Source organism: Camellia sinensis, chromosome 10 (genome assembly GCF_055761805.1).
Source record: "Camellia sinensis isolate YWXY chromosome 10, ASM5576180v1, whole genome shotgun sequence".
In the NCBI taxonomy this organism is placed as follows: Eukaryota; Viridiplantae; Streptophyta; class Magnoliopsida; order Ericales; family Theaceae; genus Camellia; species Camellia sinensis.
Window position 1 is genome coordinate 67,001,569 of NC_138970.1, and position 26,270 is coordinate 67,027,838.

Below are 26,270 nucleotides of genomic sequence, written 5' to 3' on the forward strand. Positions count from 1 at the left end.
CATTAAAATATCAAAAAAAATGTTGCTCGTGACCTTATAAGGTGTAATGTGTAAATTTAAATGAATAAAAAATAAAAAGAATTATTTAAATAGCTTCTTGAAATAAGTTCATTTTGACAATTGATATTTATTAGCAAATTTATCATTTGGCTAGAAGGAATGCTTGGCTTGAGCCTGAATCTCAGAAAGCATGACTTGGCCTGAGTAAGCTTGGACCTAGGATTTGAAACCTTACCTAGCCCAACATCAACCCCGCCCACAAACCCGACTTGTTGGCCCTTGAGCTCATTAAAAAAAAAGAAAAAAAAAGGAAAAATACAAATAAAATAAGACTTTAATCTTGGAGGTAGGGGTATGCATAATACCGCCGAAACCGTCAAAACCGCACCGAATCGCACCGCCAAGGCAAATTCGTTATTATTTGCCAATCGAACCGCCAGTTTTTGGTAAGAAAAATGGCAAATTCTAGTGACACTTTTATCAATCCGCCGGTTTCTATTTTTCTTTCAAATCGCACCGACCCGCACCGCTATTAAATCATGTTTTATAAGATTCTAAAAATTCTTTTTTACTTAAGTTTGCTTGTTGTTCTATACCTTAGAATATAGTATTACATTACTGCTCAAGGAGAATTCAAGATGTCAGTAATCTAAAATAAAGTTTGATTCTAATTCACTTTTCAATCTTTTTTTTTTTTGGCCATGTTGTAAACTTGCATCAGCTCACTTTTCAATCTAAATATTTTTCAACAGTAAACATTTTCAATATATTGTAAACCCTGAATAATATTAATTTTATGTATTGTATTTGATCATTGTAACTTACACAGATGCTTGTAATGAACTGATAGCATAGTCGTTGATATTATCATGTTGTTACTACACTTGCTGCATCAGAAGAAAGTTTCGTAAGATGCTTAACATCAAGGTATCTCTCGTCTTTTTTTCACTCTTTGATTTAAGTTTTGTAATTTGAATTATATTTTTTATAAACCGCCAATCCGCCCGAACCGCCAAGGCAAATCCGCCATTATTTATCAATCGAACCGCCGGTTTTTGATAAGGAAAATGGCAAATTCTAGTGACACTTTTATCAATTCGCCACCCGCCATACGGTTTCTATTTCTCTCTCAAACCGCACCGACCCGCACCGCGCACACCCCTACTTGGAGGGTTGGACTAAGCCTACGGGAGCTCATTGACCCTTGAGAGATAGCCTATTAGCCCATTGATCTGTTAAATTCGCGAGATTGTCTCAACTCAGTTTGTCGGAAAAATTGGAATTTTAAGATTTTAATCATGGTTATCAAAATTTCAATTCGGATCATAGAATCTTGAAATTCTATGACTCTGATTGATCTAAACGATCTAAATCGTACTAAGATCTTAAATTTAATAAGATCTTAAAATGATTATGATTTGAGTCATAAAATCACGTAAAATTGCATTAGGATCCCAATCCTATCAAAAAAATTTATTATTCTTTATTTCTTATATACATACTAGCGTATGCCCGTGCCTAAAGGCACGGTGTAAATAATATTAAGATTAAAATGCAGTTATAAAAATATATTTAACAAACTATACTCTACAATTCCAAACAAATCAAATCTAACACTATAAAATGCAAATAAATCATGACTGGTGAAACTGAATGTGCATGCCCAAGCTTGATATTGAATTTTTATTACGTGTGATTGGGATGAATATGTTTTCCATGTTTTTCTAGGCAGCCTACAGGAACCTAAAAATTCAATGTCAAACTTGGACATGAAATGTCCTCCAGGTCTTTCTAGGCATTATATATTGTAATGAAAAACATTAACAGTAAGAATATGTGAATCGTAAGTGTATATTATTGTAAATATTGCTTTTACTGTAGGGATGACCCGTGCCTGAAGGCACTGCTAATAATTTTTTTAGTATCACGTGCTACGAAACTCAATGGTAATAAATCAAATTCAAAATGGTAATATCATTCCGACTTAAAACTTCACATGTAAGAAACTGAAATTGCTTCTACATATTGAATAAGCGAAAGCATTTATAAATTTCAAAATGAAAGTCCAAAAAATGAATTATATATTTGAATGTAACATATGCAAAGAATTTAGAAATATTTGCTAAATTTAAAGTCCAAATAACAAATTTTAGATTTTTATCCACGTCATAATGGGATAACTTTCAATAAAAGAATGTTATTGAATTAGTATCATAACTGGTAAACCTTTTGCTTTATCAGGTTTAAATTCCTTCAAATGCAGGTCAGTGAACATTTTGATACAAAAGAATCACTCTAGCTAACCCAAAAATAAATAAATAAATAAATAATTTAACATGATAGAGCCAACCAACGACACACCGGTAGAAGCAACGTAATCCAATGTTTCTAATATGGATCAATGATCTGCAACAAAATCACTCGCTTAAATTCGCTTCAAAAAACCAATAGCTATGAAAAATCACATCAAAATGCATATGGGAAATCGGAAGAAATTGTAATGAAGAATAATTGCATCAAAAGAAACTGTAACATGAAAAATCACATCAAAATACATATGAGAAATAGGAAAATCAATAGCTATGAATTAAGAAGAATTGAACATAATTATTATGGTCAATTGAATTATGTCATTCAATGGCGAAGTGAGAATAGACATATGTATGCATTACTAAAGTAAACAAATGAATAGAAAAGCAAATAATAGTATAGATAGATCAATTGAGAATGCCGATAGATCATACAAACCTCCAAATAGAATTAAACTCAAATTTTGTAAGGGGAGCGAATAATTTTCTTTATTAAGACTTAGAGAGTCTTGTTATAAGGAAGAAGAATTTTTGAAGGCTATAAAACCAAACAAAATTAAAATTTTAAACAATTAAAGCTTACCTTGTGTGAAGTATCCATTTTTGGATGATCATGCTCCTTTGAGTTTCCATCCCTGTGATAATACATAACTCATTTTCTAGTTGAAGCATTATGTATAACAATTAGTAGGCAACAAAAAAATAATCAAATTTGAAATCAATGTTAATGGGCATGAATCTAACTAAAATTAAACCCAAGGTTCATTAAATAAAATTAAGTGTACTATTTTTTTAAGCAAAGATTACAACCAAATACTTATAAAAGATACTTCCCACAACTGAAAAACGAAAGAGAGAGAATGAAACTGAATTAAACATAATTAAGTAGAGAAACGGAACAGTTAAAAATATAATGAGAAACACATAATTAATACTCCAAATGATATAAACAAAATAGTTACATAGGGGAACTAAATTAAACAAAATAAAGATAAGTTTCTGAAATTCAATACATGAAAATTGATTTTAGAACCCATTCAAAAACCCATTTAATAATTGTGCTGGTTCATTTATCATTTTAATATTTTTGGAATCAAAACCATTCATAAACACATTTAAATCTAACCCATTTAAAAAAATCATTACATGACAATGGGTTTCTAAAATCTAAACCATTTCAAAAAATCATTACATGAAATTCATGGCTTTTTCTCACCTTATACCCAACACCACATTTGCCTCAAACCAATCAATTGACCTGCTTACTAAAAAAAAAAAAAGGGATTACATACTTTTCACTTTCTAGGTGATTGATAACATGTTGTATATTCCAAATCAATCACCAAGAATTTGCCCACAACATTTAAGAGGGCACTTCACCAACATTAAGGATTGAAAGTGAAACAACCTTCTTCTTCACTTATGAGGTACCATTATGCATAATCATCCAATTAAAAGTATAAAGTATGTTTAAACTACTTCAAGTATAAAGTAAGTTTATGCCATCACTTATTACTCCAGGATGACTAACTAATAACATAGATGGTCTACTGAATTAATTTAGTTCCAAAACCAAATATTTGAAGAAAAAAAAGAAACAACCAATTGGCGTTTAACTGGATTCTGTTAATCTAGACTTCTTTACTGTTTTTCTTTTACAAATTCTTTCTAGACCTCATTGAGCCAATCTCAACATTGTTTATAAGTCTTACAAACTAATTGGCAAAGCTAAAAGTATAATTTTTTGGATAAATTACAAATACACTCCTGAGGTTTGATTAAAATACAAATTGTCTCCTGTAATTTGGAAAATTACAAATACATCCCTGTCAGAATTTTTTATTTAACAAAAATAATTGAAAAAGTGAAATTTCTAACTGTTCACCTATACAATAATAAAATTATTTAAATTATTAATTGAAATAAAATTTTAACATTATTAAAAACTATTAATTAACTTGATAATTTACCAATAAAAGGACCTATTTGTGTAATTTCTAGAACCACAGAGGTAATTTATAATTTAAGTAAACCTTAAGGGGTGTGTTTGTAATTTACCCTCTTTTTTTTTTATCACAACTTACAATCCTCACTCTGAAAGTAAAATAAAAAATGAGAGGAGAAGAAGAAGAAGAAAGAAAGAAAGAAAGAAAAAAAGAACATCACATGACATATTTCAAAAAATTACTTAAGAATATAAAATCTAGATAGAAGTATTTAGGAACATCACATATTTTCTTGGAAAAAAAGTAGAAAATTTAAAATTTACTTAGCAAAAGTGTCACCCTTAAAAAATATATAAAAACAACACCCAAATAGTACACATTAAAATTCATTTAAACTACTAAGACAACTGTACTTCCAGACATTATCATATCTTTTCAAACAAATTGAACAAAATATACACAATTTGTTGCTCACTCAAGATTGCCACTCTTTCAATATTTTAGACAAAGTATGCACAAAGTGCACATTTAGTTTAGAGTAAAGACTAAAGATTAGAGTAAAGATTATCCAAAAATTAAAGATTAGAGTACAGATTATCCAAAGATTACCCAAAGATAGAAATATAAATACTAAAGAAAAAGCCCAGGTTTGCTCACCTAAACAGTATGTATATCGGATTATTCATGAGATGAGAGAAAACAACTCAGAAAATTTCCATAAATGATTAAAAAACATGAAGAGAGTGAGAGTGGGGAGACTGAGACCTTGAGGGGAAGAGAGAGGTGTTACCTGAATACGATGACGACCACCGAATCAACGAAGAGCCGATGAAGCAACAAAGAACCACCGAAGCAATGATGATGAATCGGTTTGAATACAACCACTGTGGCAAAGAAAGAGAGAGAAACAATGTTGATGAAATGGGTATTGGGCGGTGAAGGGAGAGTGAAATGGGTTTGAAATGTTTTCAACTTTCAAACTATATCCAATAGTGAAATGAACAATCTATAACTCAAAAAGTAATGTATTTTGGAACTCTATAAATGAATTTAATGTATCAAGGAAAAATTAGAAAGTAATAAAGAACAAATTAAATAAAAGGAAACTAACTAAGGGTATATGAGTTATAATTTTGGAGGACTACCTGAATTTTTACTCAAATCTCTAAAGTCATAAAGTTTTAAATTACTCCTAATAATTCCAGAATGCCAATATAACTCATTTCCTCGAAGTTTCATATTTTTCCCACATGGAATCAAATGCTTCTCAACCTTCTCTCCCTTCTCTCTGTAATTTAGCAGTTAACAACATATGGTGTTTCTTCTAACTTTTCTGCGACAACCTTCTAACTTTCTAACTTTCTTCAAACTTTCTTTCTTCGTTAATTTAGCAGTTAACAACCTTCTAACTTTCTAACTTCATTAACAAATTCAAATTACAGAAAGCTAGGGTCTGTAATTTAAGTGAGCTTTGCTGTGAGCTTATACTCTATATTCTATTATATATGTCTCCATTAATACATTTGAGTGAGCTTTGCTGTTCAAGTTTCATACAACATTATTGTTTTTCATATCAAATTTTTAATCTAATGATTTAAAAGTGGTGAAGCTCAATAAACTGTAATACATTAATAACTAAATAAATATTATAAATTCTATAGTATCCATATTATAGTTTTTTTTTTTCAATATAAAATTACCTTTTAACAAATTCACTCAAATTACATTAAATTACATTTGAGTGAGCTTTGCTATTCAAGTTTCATAATGAAATATCCATCAATTCAAGTTTCATGCTGTTCAATCCATCAAATATCCATCAATACATTACAGCTCACTCACTCAAATTACCTTTTAACAAATTCAAATTCAAATTACAAAGTTAAACTACAAATTCAAATTTAACTTGTTGTAATTTAACTTGTGATTACAGAAAGCTAGGGTCTGTAATTTAACAAATTCAACTTGTTAAAATAAATTTATCAACTTTCTAATTTTCTGTAATTTAACAGTTAACAATCTTCTAACTTTCTTCAAATCTATTATTGGGGCTTTTTACCTTATGAAGAACAGCTTCATTGAAGAACAACTTCATTTTCGGAGGCGACGGGACAGGGCGTCAGCGAAGGAGGGTGAGAAAAGAGAGTCTGTAATTTAACAAAAAATTTAACAAAAAGCTAGGGTCTGTAAGTTAAAATACTATTAAATTTTTTTGTTAAATTGCAGACCCTAGCTTCAGGCCTCGATATTACATCAAGATGAGTTTCGGACGATGGTGGCAGGCCATGGGCATCCTGTGCCAAGTCCCCTGATGAATTCAATTCATGTAAAAAGTGATTTAAAGCAAGCTTACAATTATCAAAAATAACTTCCCGCACCAAATTTTTCCAGACACCCTTGAGTGTAGAAGTCCACTCCACAAGGTTCTGAAAAGCCTTCTTTACCCTCACTTCATACCAAATTTGCCTCACAGAAACTTGAAGTGGCCACTCTTGCTCAAATTTATGCATGCATGGTATCATCTGCAAATTTATAAATAAAATAAAATAAAAAACCAATTTTCTATTGCATGTCATCTTATAGCTCTAGTATTTTTACATTGGCGGGTTACTTTTTACCAGTATCTTTATTTATAGCACACCTATATCTGAAATATTATGATTGCACGTCATCTTATAGAGCTCTAGTAGTTAAACATAGGTGGGTTACTTTTTAGCATATCTCTGTTATAGCACCTATAGCTAAAATATTAAGGTGCTCAAACAATCCCAATGCCAATTCACTTTGACAGGAATTTCATCTTAACATGGTCATCTGTTGAAAATCTGAATCACTCCAGGAGAAGTGAGAGCATACACAGTATATTTACTGGGAACCACAAAAAAAAAAAAAAAAAAAAAAAAAAAAAAAAAGGAAAAAGGAAAAAAAGAAAAAAGGGCATACCAAAAGGATTCCCAAGTTATGTTCTGGATAAGCTTGCTGCTCACTGAGGCTCTGCATAATCAAATGTATCATAAGGGAAGCAACAAATCGAGAAAACAAAATAAAATTAATAAAAATACAGATTTAGTAAAACAGTTAGTATTAAGCATTATTTGATCAACACAGTATTTACTTTGAGACAATGCAAATAACAACACATCTCTTGATAACAGGTAATAGAATAAATAAATAAAACCCTTTAGATCAACTGAGTAACAATATGAGGTTTCCTCTATAACATGCTACAGTCATTTGACAACTGAAATGATAATTTTAGATGATAATTCAATACAAATGTGCAAGAATATGGTAGTTATAAACTCATGGTTATAATAGTTCATTTTGGTCCTTTAATCAAATTGTGGTTGATACTTGATTGATCTGATTCCCACATCATAACATTCTACATGCTAAAACAGATTCCAATAATTACCCGCAACATTGCTATGAGCATTGCAAGGAGTGCATAAGAACCAATTCCACCAGTATACACCTGTATATTGAAGACTCTAAAATTAGTCAAATCAGAAGAAAAAGTTAGTAGTAAAACTGATCACAATAAAATAAATAAATCCACACCTCATTTAACTCTCTTTGCTGCAGAAAAACTTTTAAGATCAAACACAATGGCCGTAATGGGGGCATCTTAGATACAGCATTCTGAAAAGAGAACCACATATATATTAGAAATTGCAAAAACCAAATCAAAGGAACTCGTGCATTTACATTTACTATGTGTTCATAACTAATCAACTATTTACCCAACTATTATGTGTGGGTGTCTATATACATCAATCATGAGAATAATCAAAAGAGAGACATCAAAACAAACCTTTATGAACTCAGCAGCTTTTGGTCCGTTTTGCAAATCACAACTATAACAAAAAAGATACAACAAATATATAATAAGATCAACATTTACTGTCAAAAGAACATAGATTAAAAAGTGCCAAGGGAAAAACTTAAGAAACGTCCTAGCAGGCTGCCTAAAGACCTTTCTAAGCTACATGGCATTCAAGAAATCACCAATATAGTATTTGTCGAAACTTGAAATACCCACACAGAACCCTTCAATGATTTTATATATCCAATCAATTCGGTGCATACAAAAATGTTAAGACAGAAAAAATAAATTGTAAAGACAAAAAATAATAATAATAATAATAATAATAATAATAATAATAATAATAATAATAAAACAAAATAAACAAAAAAATGGGTGAAGTAAATGGGTAGCCTAAATGCAAACACACTCATGAATGCTTTAGCAGGAAATTTGTTGAATACAATGAAAATGATAAATTTTGATTGAACCTTATATCAAATGCAACGCCACTTCTCTTCTCTACAAATTTGACGATTGGCACACGTGCCTTAGCAATAACCTGAAAAGTTAAACAAAACACATGTTAGATATTAATAGTTAATAATAATTATTTTTTAATTGTCAAATGAGGCACACCTGTATCTTCTTTGCGATGCCTCTTTGAGATAGGGCCCTAGCAAGGGCTTGCAAACCAATTTGTGGAGTTTTAATATCTGACCCCAGAATCACAACCTACAGTTTGGCAATTAGGTAGCCTAGTTATGGTGACAATATTTAATCATCAAATTTGTTCATCAACAAACAAATCACACCTCAACAATCCAGAACTGGATAAGAAAAAGAAAATTATCATTCTCAAAGGAATATTCATCTGAATACAGTTTGGCATTATAATAGACGTCAACACACTGTCCGTAGTGGAAAGACCATTTCGTAAAATCAATCGGTGGTGGCAATGGCCTTATCAAACCCCGATGGTTACACATTACCCTGATGGCCGGAACAATGCCATCAATGACAGGAGGGACTTTTATACAATCAATGAGAGGTTGCAAACCGTCGTCGCACAAAAGATGGTCGTATTGGACTCTTCGAGCCTGATTTTCACAGGCAATCACAGTTCCAGAGTGCCATGACCCCCGAAACCCGTCTTCAACACTCCTTACCTGGACCAATTTCACATTTTAATGCAAAATCAAAGAAACCCAACTGAAGAACAAACCAGTAAACAAAAACAACTATGAGCAGAGTTCTCTTATTGAACCCCGATAAACAATCATTGATCAAAAAAAGAAAGCATTGATGAAACACAGACTTGTTTGTCTAATGGATTCCCAAATTAAACTTGTGACATAAATATAAATACTAAAGAAAAAGCCCAGGTTTGCTCACCTGAACCGTATGTAACGCCATTGTTCCCTTTTGCCTCATCATCTCATCATCTCATCATCTTCTTTGCAGCCCCCTTGTTCCTCTTTTGCAACGGCTCCGTCGTCAATGGGGTTTGGGGCTGCCATTGCTGATGAAGATTGGGAGAGAGAGGGAGGAAGAGAGAAGATGAAGAGAGAAGATGATGAGAGGGAATGGGCTCCGACAGGGAAGGTTGGGCTCTGATGGAGAAGAGAGAGAGAGAGAGAGAGAGAGAGAGAGAAAGAGGGGCTGCGTGTTTTCAAAATTTGAAATCAAAAACAGATGAATGGGAGAGACAAATGGGAGTGAGTGAGACTGAGAGGCTGTCTGTCCAAAATGAGAGACAAATGGTGTGGGATATTTTGAGCCCTTAGATTAACTCAATCTAATGATCCAAATTTTAACACAGGTATAAGAGTCACGTCAAAATTCAAAAACTGAGCTGCCTTATTATATAGATGTATATGTGTATATTTATATAAGAAATTTGATTTTAAATTCTTTCTACAAACCTCTCTTATAATTTATGATAATATAAAAGATACATTATATTATATCAAATTAAGCATTTTTCTTTAATGATTTTATAATTATTTAACATACATTAGCATTATAGATAATATATTATTTTGTTTTATATTAAAAGTATAATTTTACGATACTAATTCGATTTTACAATCTGATTTACAAGTCCCTTCCAACAATCCTACATAGAATCTCAGTTTTAACAACCTTGATTTTACAGTAGTGCTACACTCATTAATTGATATATTAATTAGTATACTAATATAATTATGATATTATCATTTTAAAATCATGACCTCACTCATTATATAAATTATAAGGATTAAAAGTTTTTAAAATTATATCACATCATTGTTAATATACTAATTAATATACTAATTGATACATATAGTATTATTCTTGATTTTAACCCATGAATCAGCCCATTAATTTACAGAACGACTTGAATTGAATTCTATTTTCGCACGAAGACCCGACCCGAATCAACCCACTGCCATCTCTGTGTGTGTTATTTGTTGTGTTTGTTAACAATCAACATAAATGTACTGAAACTTTCCTCAAAAGTCCCGAAGTTAACAAAAACAGTCTTGCAAGTCGAATGATGAATCCCAACCCCGCATGTGAGAGAGAGATGTCCCCACCGTCGATGCCATCGACTATTATTACCAAAACTCAATCATCAACCCTTAAAAAAACACAAACTTTTCTTTACAACTGTCCGTTAAAATGTTACAAAACCACTGAATCCAAACCGCCCATTGATTCTCTCTGAGATGAGAGAGAGAGAGAGAGAGAGAGATCATGTATGTATAGTATTAGCTCATACTTGTTTAGATAATCATGATCAACGCTAGTACTACTACCTCTAACACAATACAACGATGTCTTCGACATCATCCTCGGCAGCCACAAACGCCCAATCACCAGTCCTCAAGACCTATTTCAAAACCCAACAAGGCCGTTACAAGCTTCACTACGAGAAAACTTACCCTGCTGGTCTCCTTCACTACACCCATGGCAAGACTGTCACTCTGGTACTTTGATTTCTACACCCATTCCTGCAAATTCAATTTTCGAATCAACCCATTTCGAAAAATCAATCAAATTTTGAAATCAACCCATTTGCTAAAACCAGTTTTTCAAATTAAATTTCAAATGTTTTTGGTCGATTTAGTCTTAGCTAACTTAATTTCCTTTTTTATTTTTCTTTATTTTCTTGGTACCACTTTCAAGATCAAAATTTGAAATTCAGTTTCCAAATATTCTGAGTAGTTTTGATTCTTCTGGTATCAGGGCGTTAATCTCTTACTTGCTTTTCGTTTAATTTTTCTTACCCAATTCCAAAATCAATATTAGAAGTCTAGCCATTCTTTAAACTACAGTTTTGCCATCAATTCGACTTGTCATTGGTTAATTTTGATTCTTTTGGACTCATGTAGTTGCTTTCTTTTGTTTTGCTCAGTAACTGTTTGTGAAAATGACTCCATTTTTTTGGGACCAAAATTAACGGTTTGACTCCCCTCCATACTCTTATCCTCCATACTTCTCCATGCTTCATTTTTTTGGTTTTTTGGGCTCAATTCTAGGCAGAATCTAAATCGTTCATCTTGTAAATCTCACAATGAAAATCGTATCAGAAAAAATCAGCTTCATTGGATATCGATGAATATATAGACAAATCGCTTGTTTTTTTATAGAATGAAAGGTTTAAGTTTAAACTAACAATTACTGTCCATTTTAAAAAACAAGATGTAATTTATTCATATATTTAGTGATATCTGATGAAACTAAATTTTGCATAACTCATCTAAATTGTTGGGATTATAAGATGAACGGTTTAGATTATCAATATGAGCCTAGAATGGAGCCCAAAAAATAAAGTATGGAGGAGTATGGAGGGGAGCCACACCCCAAAATTAAGGCATTTTCTGGTTAATTTTGATTGTTTTGGTATCTGGTAGTTTTATATATTGATTGATTTGTATTTTCAAAATTGGTTAATTATGTTTGTCAGGTAACCCTAGCTCATCTCAAGGATAAGCCAATGCAGGCTCTACCATCGACGTCATCAAGTATGGGCATTAGCAGTGGCGTGAGATCAGCAGCAGCAAGAATCTTAGGTGGCGGGAATGGTAGTCGGGCACTTAGTTTTGTTGGAGGCAATGGTGGGAGTAAGTCTGTAAGTGGGCCTAGCAGAGTTGGATCACTTGGTGCTTCAAATCCCTATAGTTTGATGGGTACCTCAAATTTTGATGGCAAAGGAACTTACTTGGTATTCAATGTCGGTGATACGATTTACATTAGTGATTTGAATTCTCAAGATAAGGTAGTTTGGTGTCAAATGACTTCCTTCCCCCCCTGAATTGTCACTCTGTTAAGCTGGATTCAATTTCAGTAGTTTGCTGTTCAATGCAGGATCCTATAAAGTCTATAATTTTTAGTAATTCAAATCCTGTTTGCCATGCATTTGATACGGATGCTAAGGATGGACATGATTTGCTTATTGGGTTGAATTCCGGAGATGGTAATTTTTTGTTGTACTTGAAAATTCCAAATTCTGATAAGTAGTTTTCTACTTTTGTGAATTATTTATTGGTTTTCTACTTTTGTGAATTATTAATTGGTTCGTGTCTTTTGTAGTCTATTCAGTGTCACTGAGACAACAATTACAAGATGTGGGGAAGAAGCTTGTTGGAGCCCAGCATTATAACAAAGATGGTTGTGTTAATAATAGGTAAGGCTTTTACTCAATTATCCTTGCACTATATAAATGTATGATCTAATCACTCTTCATTTATTGTAAAATTTATAGATTTATCGCTACTCTGTCTCTGTCTAACAAGCATAATTTCAGTACTTCCTCATCAGGAATTTTATTGATGAAAAACCACTCATATATTCATATGTAAATTCATTTTAAGGAAGAACAAAGCTTGATTGATGAATGATCAATGTTGCCTTTACTGACGTTTAAGATTCTTCATGTTAGAGAGGTAGTCACTGTAAGTTGAGGTTTACACTGTAAGGAGTTGGTGGCTCTGGAGAGGAGCATCGACCAGAAGGTGGTTAATTTTCAGGAAGGTGGCCTGTCTCAAAGTTTGGCCTATAGGTCTTAGGTATCAAATTGGGTTATGAAGAAAGTTAATAGTCTGAGTGCAAAGGATTTGAGAATGAGGCTATAAAGCCACACAAAGAAAAAAAAAAAAAAAAAAGAAAGAAAGAAAAAGAAAAAGAAGCCAAGGATGGTTGCTAATTCTGCTAGGAAGAGTGGGAGTAACTAAGTTGGAAGTGGGAGGGGTTTATTGAAGGTCATTATCTTTTGTTGTGTTTTTGTTGCTCTTTCGTCCCTTATGGTCACCTTGGAGGATTAAGCTCTCTCTCTCGCTCTCACTCTCTCTACTTGGGTGATAAAAAAAATAAATTAGACCATGTAATGCCAAAGGGATGGCAATGAGGGGAAGACAACTTTGGAAGTCTCTCTGAAAACATGTGAACTTCTTGTAAAATGATATCATGGTTTTTTATTTACCACAAAACAAGATATCATGGATTTCTTGTAAAACATTGTCATGGAATTGTTACTTGAGTTGTTCTTTTGGTTTAGACCAAAAACACATTACCCCGTTGAAGTTTAAAAATGTACACTTATGATTATGATCCACCAAAGAAAACACAAGAAATTTGATTGAGAATGCAAAAGTAGAATTTAGATGGTATAAATACATCTGAAGCTCCTTCCAAACAACTGCTCTTATGATTGATCATTGATAATTGCCAAAAATTGCTCTTCCAATTGACCTCTGGTAAGACCTGGGCTATAGCCTAAGTGGTCTTGAAAGAGCACTTAGGTGCTAGTGTGAGGTTTCAGTTTCAAGTTTATTGAGAGGCATTGGCTTGCAGAGTAATCTAACTAATAACTTCTATCATCGTACCTTATGCCAAAATAATAATAATAATAAAAGGCCTCTGGTAAGTGGTACTGCTTCCATTATTTGTTGGTAGTTCCAAACATGTCGAACACCAGATGACATCTTCAATTAGCCACATGTCCATTTCGTATTGGATCTTTTGAAATTATACAAAATATGGGAGTAAACACCATCATTTTTAGGAAGCTTTTACTGTCTTGTTGGCGATTTAGATTGATCAACTCTTAATTAAGTTCTATCTTATTTATCCCCAGAAAATGAATTACTTATGTTACTGGTTTATATATATACAAGTGATAACTTGTATATTTTGTCTGCATTTTCTTATTTAAAATGGAAATAGCAAGAAGGATGATCTACATACATTAGTTAGTGATAACCTTTGTTACCATGAAGGAGTCAAGAACTATGTGCAAGAAGTATATAGATGGTTTCTTGTCTGATTAAGTAATCTTATTGCTTTAAACAGTCGTTGTACAAGTATTGCTTGGGTTCCCAATGGAGATGGCACTTTCATTGTTGCTCATGCAGATGGAAATTTGTACGTGTATGAAAAGGCAAGCCTTAAATATTAATAGATGCACTTTTCACGGTCTCCTTAACTTTTATACGTTTTGTGAACTTATGTTTGTGCCTTATTATAATATTCTTCCTTTTTCTTTTTCCAGAACAAAGATGGTTCTGGTGATCCTTCATTCCCTCTTATCAAAGATCAAACTCAATTTTCTGTTGCACATGCACGCTACAGTAAGGTACTGGTTGATGAGTTCATGGTTTCCCAAGTATGTGGGTTATTTTCTTGTTAAATGAATCAATCTTTGTTAAATTTATTTCTCTCTTTTCATCTGATATATAGAATTTTTTCATAAGAATTTTTTTGGCACCTGCTTGGAATGCTAAAACATGTTATCAAAATCAAGAGGAAATTATATATAATATAAATATTATATTCTAATATGTAGGACCTTGATTACAATTATTCTCATTATATAGTTCTTTCTGGACATTAAAGTTCACAAATTCTGTCTCATATAGATAGGATGCAACGAATGGAAGCTTATTCATTGCACGGGTGAAATAACATGCATTACCCAGGTTTTGTGTGAAATATTGTTCCTGATGTTACAAACATAAGAATTACTGTATTCAGCATGTTCAAAAAACAGCACTTTCTCTGTTAAATGCATTTGTATGCTCAAGTCAAGAGACATCTTAATATCTTGTAAAGGCACTAGGACAAGAGAATTTAAAAGTTGCAGACTGTTTGGACCATATCTGTATTGCAGCAAGTGCAGGCTGGTCAAAAATTTCCCTCTTTGTAGGAGCATTATTGTCTTATTGGCCGTGTATTGTATTGATTGTAGAAGTAATTTAATTCAGGTGAAGGTGCCAGAGGACAAGAGTGAGACCAAGGAGAACATGGGGTGGTTTGAGAGAAAAGGCACAATTGCTTCAAATGAGGATACATATAATATTATAGTTGACTAAAGAAGAAGTATCCATGCAGCTGACCCAAGTAGTTGGCATTTTAGATTGTAGGGTACAAGTGAAACACAACCTGGTGTATCCACATTGACAATAATGCAGAGTCTACAATTTACAGAGAGAAACAAAAAAGTTAAACGAACTAATATGGGTTTGTGAAAAAAATTGAAGAAAAGAAGAGTCTACAATTGAGGAACTTCCCAAAAAGTACTATTATAGGAATTAGTTTTTATAGTGTGTTACATAGAGATAGTGTTATTTTGGCCAATAACACTAGGACTAACCATGCTGGATGTGTTTGTGCATCTGCCTGTGCAAGGTTGCAAGTTGCAACTATAAGGTAAACAGAAACCAACAAATGGATGATCATCATGATCTTTATTTTGGAGAAGCGTGGATATACTTCTCATTTCATCATGCAGATTAAAGTATATGTCAAGTGCCTCGTGCTTTAATTTGAGATGTGGTTATTACTTTTATAATGGACATCGTAGCATCCTTGTTCTGACATAGCTTAGTTTTATTTACATATTTGTTGGATCATATGGACTGGCAGTCCCATAATGCTACTGAAGGGACGTTGTGAAACTTTATGGCTTTCTTGAATGACCATGTAGAGAGGTGTTAAGTGAACAGAGTACTATATGTCGAGTACTTCCACCTGTATGTTTGTTGACTTCGTGTGGGTTTATGCAGAACCCAGTTGCTAGATGGCATATTTGCCAAGGTTCAATTAATAGCATTGCTTTTTCAACTGATGGGACATATATTGCAACTGTTGGAAGAGATGGTATTGTCTTGATCTAATTTCTTTGTAGCGTACAGCAGTTTTACTTTGTTTTTGTATTTTTTTCTCTCTTTTTCCATTTGTATTTGTTAATGATATATATGGGCTTTGATTAATCAATGATTGTAGGTTGTCTACGTGTATTTGATTACAAAAATGAACAACTCATATGTGGTAGCAAAAGCTATTATGGTGCTTTATTATGTTGCGCTTGGAGGTGAGAAACTTTTGTGGCTTTCCTTCCATGAGAGATTATTGTTTGTTTACCCTTTTGATCTTCTCCTGTTTTTTGTTTCTTTTCATAAAGCTATGCTGTTTTTCCTAGGTGTTCTTTTAGATTAGCTATTAAACCCATTTCAAGAGATTAGTATAATTGATACCAAATGCACCTCAACAGCGTGGATGGCAAATACATTTTGACTGGAGGTGAAGATGATCTAGTTCAAGTTTGGAGTATGGAAGATCGGAAGGTTGTAGCATGGGGTGAGGGACACAACTCATGGGTAAGTTTTCTCCAGTGAATGGTATGAACTCATAGTTTCCTTTCAAGATCAATAACAATGACTGCCATATTCATTTTTACTGGAGGGTGGCAGGTCAGTGGAGTGGCTTTTGATTCATATTGGTCATCACCAAGTTCAGATGGCTTAGAGGAACATGTCATGTACCGGTTTGGTTCTGTTGGACAGGTATCTTTTTGAGCAGTCATAAATAATTGCCAATAACAGATAAATAAATCTTTTATGGATGCATATTTGTATGGTTTCATTTTCGCTGGTGTTAAATATTATTTATTAGGGTAAATTACACTCTCCTCTTCTAAGGTTTGAGAAAAATGTAGTTAGCCCCACAACTTTGACGTAAAATTAATGTAGATAGTGGGTAGACACTGAAATAAACAAAGGTAAATATACATTTTAGTATAAAAGAGATGACAATATTATTTTTTTATCCAAGATGATTCACGAATTACTGATGAAAAAGGACCTATGTGTTATGCGAATTAAAATCTTGAGGGAAGCAGGTGTAATTATATCAAAAGTGTGGGGCCAACTGTATTTTCTTCAAACTTGAGGTAGGTATTATATGGCTCTTATCATCTAGTTGAGTCAATTTAGCCTCCATATTTTGACTTCCTAACAAATGGTTATTTGTGAAATTCTCCGCAACTGAAATGTATATAGAGCTCCATATTTGATGCAACAGTCGTCAGTGATAGTGGTAGTTTTGATTCCTTTAAATTAATCTGCGTCTGACTGAATGTTAGTTAATTAGTTATATTTCGTGATTGGCCGAATGTCATAATGATTTTTAGTGCCAAACCATGGTTTGGGTGTAAAATTGCGAGGAATATGATCAGACTTCCTACTTTGGATCTCAAGCACGACAGACACGGAAGGAAGATTAAGGAAAACAGTACAAAGTGGCCTCTCTCAGTCTTGAAGCCACGTTGCTTCAATTATTTATTTTTATTCCTTCATATTTGTCCTCTGAAGCCTAGTGTGGAATTGTTCAAATAATATGTCTGGTCATGGGATTGATCTGTACTTCTGAAGGATCTGTTGGTATGAGATAATTTTCCTGCTAGTTATTCCAATGGAAAGTATTAAAGGAGTTGGTACCAGGTAGAATGGAAAATGGAACTATCCCATTTGCTGTTTTAGCCTATAAATGGTTCTCAACTTAATGCTCAACAACATGATGGGAATGATAGGAGGAAAAAAATAATGATTATGCTTACTAGAGTGTTTTAAGCCTGTCATATGTGACTAGAAAAGATTGAAAGTTTTACAGTCATCATCATCAGGGCCTGCTGTATACTGAGGTCATTTTTCACACAAGTGCTTCACTAGTATCTAGGAAACAGAATTTGTTATTATCATCATAAAGGCCAGTCTTCTCACATTTGTTTTGACGAATTCTGTGAATTGTTCAACCCTAGACATGTCTCCACAGAGGATGGTTCATTGGTAGATTCCAAGTGCAAGAATTGGCTGATACGGTCCAATATTGGCTGGTTTATAACCATACCAATGCATATCCCAATACCGTTATTTAAAACCATGTGCCTAAGAATATACTTTTTTTCACCTTATAGTCTTGTCATGACATCTCTAAAAATTTGAACTTTGCATTGTGCTATGTCATTATTTGCCAGCTGCAATGTCTCTATGCCTTGCCATTTGCACCTTAATGTTGTTATGCAGGACACACAGTTGCTTCTGTGGGACCTGGAGATGGATGAGATTGTTGTGCCCCTACGCCGTGCTCCTGGTGGGTCCCCCACTTTCAGCACGGGAAGTCAGTCATCTCATTGGGACAGTGCTTGCCCTGTTGGTATACTGCAACCTGCTCCGAGCATGCGAGATGTTCCAAAGCTCTCTCCACTAGTCACACACCGTGTTCACACCGAACCCCTCTCTGGTTTGATATTTACTCAGGAATCTGTCCTCACTATCTGCCGAGAGGGACACATTAAGATCTGGATGAGACCTGGGTTTTCTGAAAGTCAATCAAACAGCTCTGATTCTGTGTTAAACTCCAGTTTGAAGGAGAAGCCATTGCTGTTGGGAAAACTTGGCAGTTCTAGTTACAAGCAATGACAGGAGTCATTAAAATTGAGGCAAAACCAATCTCCTTTTCATGGAGTCACATTTCTACATGGCATTTTGGTCATTTCCGTCATTTCAACTTCAACTGGTTCGGTAACTGTGAACTAGCAAAGCCCCAAAGGCATCCATTGTATATCCCAGGGATAAAAGTGCCATTTTGTTTGGTGATATGAAATTGGGAAGAGACGGCCTACCCGGCTTGTAAGTATGAAACAACTGTCTACTGTAGCTGACTAGTATCATGGAAGTTGCTTCTTTAAAATGTATAATCAGTAGGGTTTTGTTTTGGTTGATCCATTTTTGTTTTGAAAATGCATTGTGTTTTGTTTTGTTTGTTCTTTCTTTGTATTTTTTCCTTCTTGAGGGATTGGAATTGCATAGTTGGAGTACCCATTCAATTATATTTAATTACCCAAATTATGGCATGGTCTCCATTGTCATGCTACTATATTGACGAGTTGGTTGTGTTGTGAAAAATTATTGTTTGAGATGTTGAAACCCTAGATAATGAATATGAATCAATCGATTCAAGTTGTACTTGTATTCAACTTGCTAAAAACTCATTAAAGATCATTAAGTAAATAAATTAAATTCGAATAAATTTTGATTTTTTTTTAAATTTATTAAACTCAACTTGGTAAGTTTATATACAGCTGCCCTAGTTTTAAATGCGTGTTTGTGAAGCCTTTCTATGGACCAAGCTTGTGATGCAGCCTTGTTAATAATTGAGCATGAAAGTAAGGCTCAAGATCAACTCTGAGTTTTTAAATTACAACTGAGTCGAGTTCTGGATTGTTTATGAGAACCTAAGTTTGTTTGCAGCTCTAGTAATAACTAGTTAATTTCTTGTTTCGCTAAATTAGAACCATGCCCGAATGACTTCTCTGACCTCAATGATCTGGAAGTAATTGAGTTACTATGGATTATGCACATCAACAACATTACAGCAGAGTAAAAAGCAAGAAAAACAAAAACAAAAACTCAACCGAATGCTTAGCCTCGTGGCAAAATCTTTGATAATTAGCAACTCCTCACTGGGAAAGAAGCTCCATGATAACTTGGACACCATAGCTTCACCGTGTATTCACTGTGCAGTTGCTCGAGAGAAACCACACACGATATTTCATCTAAAAATTTACATATAACTTGTTCTGGTCCTGACTATGGCGTGAATGTATCTCATAACAATTTCAAATCAGCTGACGCACTCGATTCCTGAGTCCCCAGTTTAAGTTACAGGTTGAGTATCTGTTTGCGGTGTATGTGCAGATTCAGGCAACTGTGTTACCTCCTGAGAACCCTGCTGGTGATTTGACCGAGCACGCCATCTTTTCCACAACTTCAAAAACTCACGAAGAATAGAAATCCTGCTCATCGCACCTCCAAATCCGATAAGCGTGGCAAGAAAAACCGAGAGAACTGCCTGCATATGAAGCTGTAGTCCCATACAAACAAATAGAGAAATTTCACATTAGAAAGAACCCCATTCTCTGCCTTCTAGGATGTTGAAAATTTATATTCGAATTTTTTGACCACATTAGAAGGATTTATCAGTGAAAGATCACAAAAAGGTTCAGGAAGATCAATATCCTTACAATAGAATAACATTTACACACCAAATTCAATTTAGTGAGTTATGACCGTTTGGTATACCAATTAGTGTACCAACGGATGATGTGACATAATTTTAAATATTTTAAATCTTTATAATTTGTATAATAATTGGGTCCATAATTTTGAAGTGAGAATATCCAAGCATATATTGGTACACTAATTAATATATCAATTGATGCATGTAGCATCACTAATTGAATTTCTATTTATATTAACAAAAATTTTGAAAATTATAAACAAAAACTCGTTTTCGTGTTTATTTTCATTTCCAAAGAATATAAACAATTTACCCAATTTACCAACTTGTGAAAAAAACGAGTTTGCTTTCACTTGTTTTGAAAACTATATTTCATTCCTTCCTTCTCCCACCCATCCACTTCTCCCACCCATCCACTGGCCATCACTACCGTCGGCCACCTCCCACCTTTGACCATCACTTCCAACAGCAGCCTACAACAACCACCTTCGGCCACCTCCTTGCACTTGTTTTTAAAATAAATTTTTGAAACCTGCATGTGCCAAACATTTTTGTTTTCGTTTCTACAACAAAAAAAAGGGGGAAAAAATGTTCAATGTTTATTGTAAACACGTTTAATTATCTTCCATATTTGGTATTGTTTTCGATTTCATTATCCAAAAAACATAGAAACCTTTTCAAAAATTATTCAAAAAATTTGTGAAAACAATCCACTTTTAGGAAACACTAGGATGTTTTCAAATTTTGAAATTTATTTTCACACAAAAATGAAAACAATACAAAAAATACGGCTTGTTTTGTAACCTTATATTTACATTTCTCCGTTTATATTTATAGAAATCTCTAAAACTGTAAACAGAAACTTTTGGTTTCCCTTGTTTAATTATTTTATTATTATTATTTTTTCCCACCCTTTCCAGCCACCATAGCTCATCACTACTAGCTACCATTACCAATGACCTCCATCAACCACCTCCTACCAGTAGTAACCACCTTAGGTCACCACCTCTCATTGAAAACAACCTTCAACTATCATCTTAGGTGGTTGACCGGCCATCATTTCCAAACATTGGCAATCACTTCTTGTGGCCAACAACCACCTCCGGCCACCGTTAACCACCTCGCACCGGTGGCAACCACCTCTGGACACCACCTCCCATAGCCGACAATCACATCCGGACACCACCTCCAACCATCAAAACCACGTCCTGCAGCCAATCCTTTTCACTTGTTTTCAGAACAAAATTTAAAATTTGTGTACTAAACATGTTTCTGTTTTCATTTTTACCCAAAATAAACATAAACGTGTTTACTGTTTTCTATAAATGGAAACCAGTATACTATAAACATTGCCAAACGACACCAGTCTTTTTTAACTTTTCATTGTTTTTGTTTCCTAAAATGTTAAGATGAAAACAATTTTGAAAAAAGTAATTCTTACCAGTGTGTAGAAAAGGTGAGCAAAGAGAACCACCAGCCCAAACTGAACAATTGCATACAACCACGCAAACTTTCTCCTCACTAAGAACAAAACATAGTGAAATTACTAGCGTATCAAAGGCGCAAAACTATGCTTGCAAGAGGTTCTCAAACTACATAAAATTAAAAACTTTAGGTACCCATAGTTGTTGAAGTTATGGATGCAAAGAGACCCAATATACAGGAAAATGGCAGGGATATGGCAATTGCACCGGATCCCATCTTCATAACCTATAGACAGAAATCAATATTAGGAACATCGGTAGGCTTGAAAGTGCTGTATATCTAGAAGTCGCTAAACTTACCAGAAGCTGCTCAAGAAAACAAAAGTAAGCAAGCATGCTGACAATGACGAGAACAGGAACGTCCTGCCAAACTCTGGTAAAAGTTGCCATACTTTAGGAAAATTGTTCCAGCAGTTGAAATGATCAGCGCAAAATTAAGAAAAATTTGTAAGTTATAAATTATATCACCATAAAATTAAGGTTGACAATAAGATATTAGACATTGCGTTGTAGTAATCAGCATTTTACAGATGGTATGATTACTCATACCCCCAAGGCTTTTGAACAAATTTTCTTGGATCCTCAAAATTTGCTCGGGTAATATACCACCAACCATCAAACAACGAACAAAAAAGCCGAGCAATTTAAATTTTAAATATAAGCACAAGTCGAATATATTGTACTGTTTTCATTTTGGTATAAACAAATTTTATTTATTTTTTTTTTTTTTTTTGTGTGTGTGTGCATGTGAATCATCATTCTCTCTTGTAGATTTTATAGGAGACCGAACTCTACTTCAGTGTATACGGGTTTTGGACCTTTTTTGGCATTTTTAATACAATATACTTGTTTACATATATATATATATATATATAAAGAAATAACAAATTTAGAATTTCTTTTATTTTCCTAGCCAATGCAAGAGAAAACATCATTGACTTGCCTGTATTGAGCAATTTGAGTTTGCTGAGCTCTATTTCCTCGCAAGTTATGTGGCTGAGCATTTTGAATTCGTAGAAGGGTGACAGGTAGGTTCTGAACCTCTTGTTTGCACACGTCACACGTCTTGTTACCTTTGATGCTGAACCATTTTACAGCACATTCTTGGTGAGCCAATGCGAGCTCGCCTTTGCAGCTACATTCCATCTTAAGGGTGTCGCCACCCTCCCCAAGTTCAACCAAGCAGATCCTACAAACAGCTGCTTCTTCGGGAATGTCTTCACCACCATCATCATTTCCATCTGAACCACAACACCTTTAAGGCATAGGTTGGTTATCGCAAGCTCCAAAATGAGCATTAAGTTAAAGCTGAAACTAAAAACGTAAACTAAGTGCAGAAACCAAGCATTTAGAATTTAAGAAAGCACTGTTTCTGCAATGATTTAAGAGGATTTGCTGGGTAATATACATGTTAAGAACTCGGTAACAGGAACCGTCTTTAGATATGGAGTCGAGTCCATTTGACACCATGCTACTGACTTGATTGAGTCAATTCTTAAGGTGCTTTGGTGACTTTGGGAGGAAATTTTTTAAATGAATCAACAATACAATGGTTATAAAGTTGTACTTAAAGCCGAAGACAATTAGGAGACAATTACCAACATCATTTGTTGGAGCTGTGGTCGACATTGTGAGCATTCCTTCTGCCACTCGCGGAGTAGTGGGAACCACGCGAAATACACCGCTTAATGGATCAATCTGCCTTACACTTCCTTCTTTGATTAAAGAAGGAACGGACCGTGAACGATGCATAGGAAGCTGAGTCCTATTTTTCTGTATAGTGAGAAATTCTGTAAGTATCAAGTAGAGATTTGGACAAAATGATTGGGGGAAGGTCCAAAAACCAATTACCCTCATACACACAAAAATCAAAAATAAAAAGAATTGAGAAGTAAAATAATCAAGAAAGAACCTGAATCGGAAAAAAAAAAAAAAATTGCATAAAAAAGCAAGTGGGTATTATAATTTGTAATCATGATATTCATTACACACAAGCACAATTAAGAAACTACAAAGTCAACACAATTCTCAAAGCTTATATGGGGCAAAACTTACAGCTTCGACTGTGTTCCCTCCATGCATAGACTCCGGATTTGAGTGTACAATTGGGGTAACAGGCAAAGATGAAGTTCTTTTCATCTTGGGTGAGAAAAGTTTTGTAAGGGACGGTGTCCTTCGAATCAAAGGCTTACCCCGCGTCCCTGCTAGTGAATCTCCCAAAGCTAGGATTGCGGCTTTCTCTATCTCTGAAGTAGTATTCCGGAATTTGAAGCTTAGTTTTGGAAGGAGGCTTTTGAAGGATGGTTTACCTCTAGAAGACATCAAGGGACTTGGACAATCATTGAATTTGTAATAACTTGGGCTCGGGATTGGTGAAAAATTTACTCTTTTGGGAGTTCGACTTGGCGTTGGGGGCATATTTATTCTAACAAAATCCTCAGTAGTGACCTCAACTGTTCTTGAGGGTATCTCTAAGGCCAGGTTTTGCCTCGTCTGGTGTTGTTTGGTTGGTGATTCTTCAATTATTTCGCCCGAATCTCCAACCTACAACAGTACATGCTTTGATTCAGAAAAATACACAAACATCTGAGCTGAAGAAATATAATAAAAATACAATACAAACTCATCCTGGCCAATAATTTGTAAGATTATGCTCTAGAACAAACAAAAAAAACCCCACATGAATTATTAAAGTGAAGGTGCATTTCCCAATACAAATGTGATATATCCCAATAATTCCTCACTTATGTTAAAAAATGCATAGCATTAGAGGATTTTAATGTGATTGCAACACTAAAATGAATTCTACCGATGCAAAATGTCCAATGGGGAGAATCCAATTTATACAGACATAAGATTATGCACTAGCATCACAGTTTAATTTATGGTTCATTTTTTTCATTTTCCTAAGCAACCACATACCAAACAAAGGAAGGAAAATTTCTTTCACTTCACTTTCTTTTACTAAAATTTTCCCCTTTCTTTCACTTCAAAAATCAAATATACAAACATGGCATAAATAGTGAAAAACATAAGTAGAATCCAGAGAGAAAGAGAGAGAGAGAGAGCTCCAACACTGAATAAAATTTTAGATGATTGGAATATACCCACCAAAGAGCTCCAACACTGAATAAAATTTTAGATGATTGGAATATACCCACCAAAGAATTTAGAACAAAAATCAGAATTCATTCACTTATATGGCGATAAAATCCACAAAATCCAAGTATGAAATAAAAAGAAAGACAATAAAATTTAGAGAGAGAGAGAGTAAAATGCAAAGAGCAAAGGCCCTGTTTGGTAGAGATTATTTTCAGCTTATTTCAGTTTTTAGCTTAATTTAAGCTATTTTGATGTGTTTAAATTCAGCTTAACAATACAAGCTATAACTTTTTATAAGTTAAAAATCAATTCTTTGAGTGGGAGAAGAAAAACTTAATTTATAAGTCAAAAATTACTATATATTCACAGTCACAAGCTTAGACTATAAGTAATAATCACTATTCCACAATTCTACCGAACAGGGCCAAAGTACCTTTTGAAATTGAGGAGGAAAAGGAGGAGCAACTGGGTGGTGGCTGTTGAGATTACAAGGGCCTTCAGAATCATCACCCTCCTTACCCACGGAATCCTTTTCAGCACCTTCCATGGGATTCAAAGATTTGTATCTGTACAATATGTGTGTGTGTATAATATCAGATGGTCACCACTAGGTTTCTTGAATCAATCAACAAATTTCAATGACCTGAGTAAGAGGACCAAACCCTTCAAAAACCTCTGAAACTGAACAAACAGAGAAGAAGAAGAAGACAGCTTTTATGACTAGTGTCCCCAACTTAAATATAAGGAAGGAGAGAGAGAAAAAGATAAAAAGAGTATTTGGTACAACAGGTTACGGGCAGTACAGACTCCACCCAACTCCATTTATAATTTTATTTATTTATTTATTTATAATTTTTTTGGAAAAATTTACTTATAAATGATCCATTTAGCGTCCGTTTGAGAAGATGATTTGTGGTTAAAATAGCATAAAATAAGTTATTTTAGTCACAATAAATAAAATATCACATTCAATCCATAATCATTACACTCTTCTCTCATAAAAAAAATCAAAAAATTCAAAAAACTAAAAAACTCTTCTTAAACTAAGCTTTTTAACCTAGACTAAAATAGTCACAAAAATCAAAAAGTCAATAAGTCAACCCACTTCCCAAACCAACCATTAATCTTAAATATTTTTTTATAGACTAATTAATGTAATTGACTTTGAAAAAGTAACTTTAATATATTATTTAAAAATTATATTTACAATTATACATTTATTTTTTCTTTTGCGCTAGAAAAGTAATGTATCCAATTTACGAAAATCAAATTTGGAATTAAT

General features: G+C 33.7%; 3 protein-coding genes across 16 annotated transcripts; 1 reads left to right on the plus strand and 2 right to left on the minus strand.

Annotated features, from left to right (window-relative positions):
- Nucleotides 1-2,154: 2,154 nt before the first annotated feature.
- LOC114261412 (UTP:RNA uridylyltransferase 1-like) lies at nucleotides 2,155-9,898 on the minus strand. 13 transcript variants are annotated; one of them, XM_082891579.1, is made up of 12 exons: nucleotides 9,456-9,898; nucleotides 8,876-9,229; nucleotides 8,700-8,795; nucleotides 8,552-8,622; nucleotides 8,070-8,112; nucleotides 7,817-7,897; nucleotides 7,671-7,730; nucleotides 7,199-7,249; nucleotides 6,634-6,777; nucleotides 5,046-5,139; nucleotides 2,893-2,944; nucleotides 2,155-2,406 (listed from the first exon to the last, which is right to left on the minus strand). In XM_082891579.1, exons 1-12 carry the CDS (start codon nucleotides 9,495-9,497, stop codon nucleotides 2,265-2,267), a joined length of 1,230 nt encoding a protein of 409 aa, XP_082747705.1. In that variant the 5' UTR covers nucleotides 9,498-9,898; the 3' UTR covers nucleotides 2,155-2,264. The 13 variants fall into 13 exon arrangements, 9 of the variants coding, with proteins under 9 accessions (XP_082747705.1, XP_082747704.1, XP_082747708.1 ...); XM_082891578.1 differs by having other exon boundaries at nucleotides 2,893-2,968; XM_082891582.1 differs by having other exon boundaries at nucleotides 6,609-6,777.
- Nucleotides 9,899-10,540: 642 nt separating this feature from the next.
- Nucleotides 10,541-19,259, plus strand: LOC114321651 (uncharacterized). 2 transcript variants are annotated; one of them, XM_082891575.1, is made up of 11 exons: nucleotides 10,541-11,032; nucleotides 12,013-12,324; nucleotides 12,414-12,522; nucleotides 12,639-12,732; nucleotides 14,397-14,484; nucleotides 14,596-14,679; nucleotides 16,109-16,202; nucleotides 16,329-16,416; nucleotides 16,597-16,702; nucleotides 16,796-16,888; nucleotides 18,407-19,259. In XM_082891575.1, the coding sequence occupies exons 1-11, from the start codon at nucleotides 10,880-10,882 to the stop codon at nucleotides 18,800-18,802; spliced, it is 1,617 nt and encodes a 538-aa protein (XP_082747701.1). In that variant the 5' UTR covers nucleotides 10,541-10,879; the 3' UTR covers nucleotides 18,803-19,259. The 2 variants fall into 2 exon arrangements, with proteins under 2 accessions (XP_082747701.1, XP_082747702.1); XM_082891576.1 differs by lacking the exon at nucleotides 18,407-19,259 and adding an exon at nucleotides 17,515-17,823.
- A 451-nt stretch (nucleotides 19,260-19,710) lies between these two features.
- On the minus strand, nucleotides 19,711-25,836 carry LOC114321652 (uncharacterized). Its single transcript, XM_082891577.1, has 8 exons — nucleotides 25,422-25,836; nucleotides 23,942-24,430; nucleotides 23,485-23,659; nucleotides 22,830-23,127; nucleotides 22,187-22,259; nucleotides 22,022-22,112; nucleotides 21,844-21,923; nucleotides 19,711-20,246 (listed from the first exon to the last, which is right to left on the minus strand). Exons 1-8 carry the CDS (start codon nucleotides 25,533-25,535, stop codon nucleotides 20,040-20,042), a joined length of 1,527 nt encoding a protein of 508 aa, XP_082747703.1. The 5' UTR covers nucleotides 25,536-25,836; the 3' UTR covers nucleotides 19,711-20,039.
- Nucleotides 25,837-26,270: the final 434 nt, after the last annotated feature.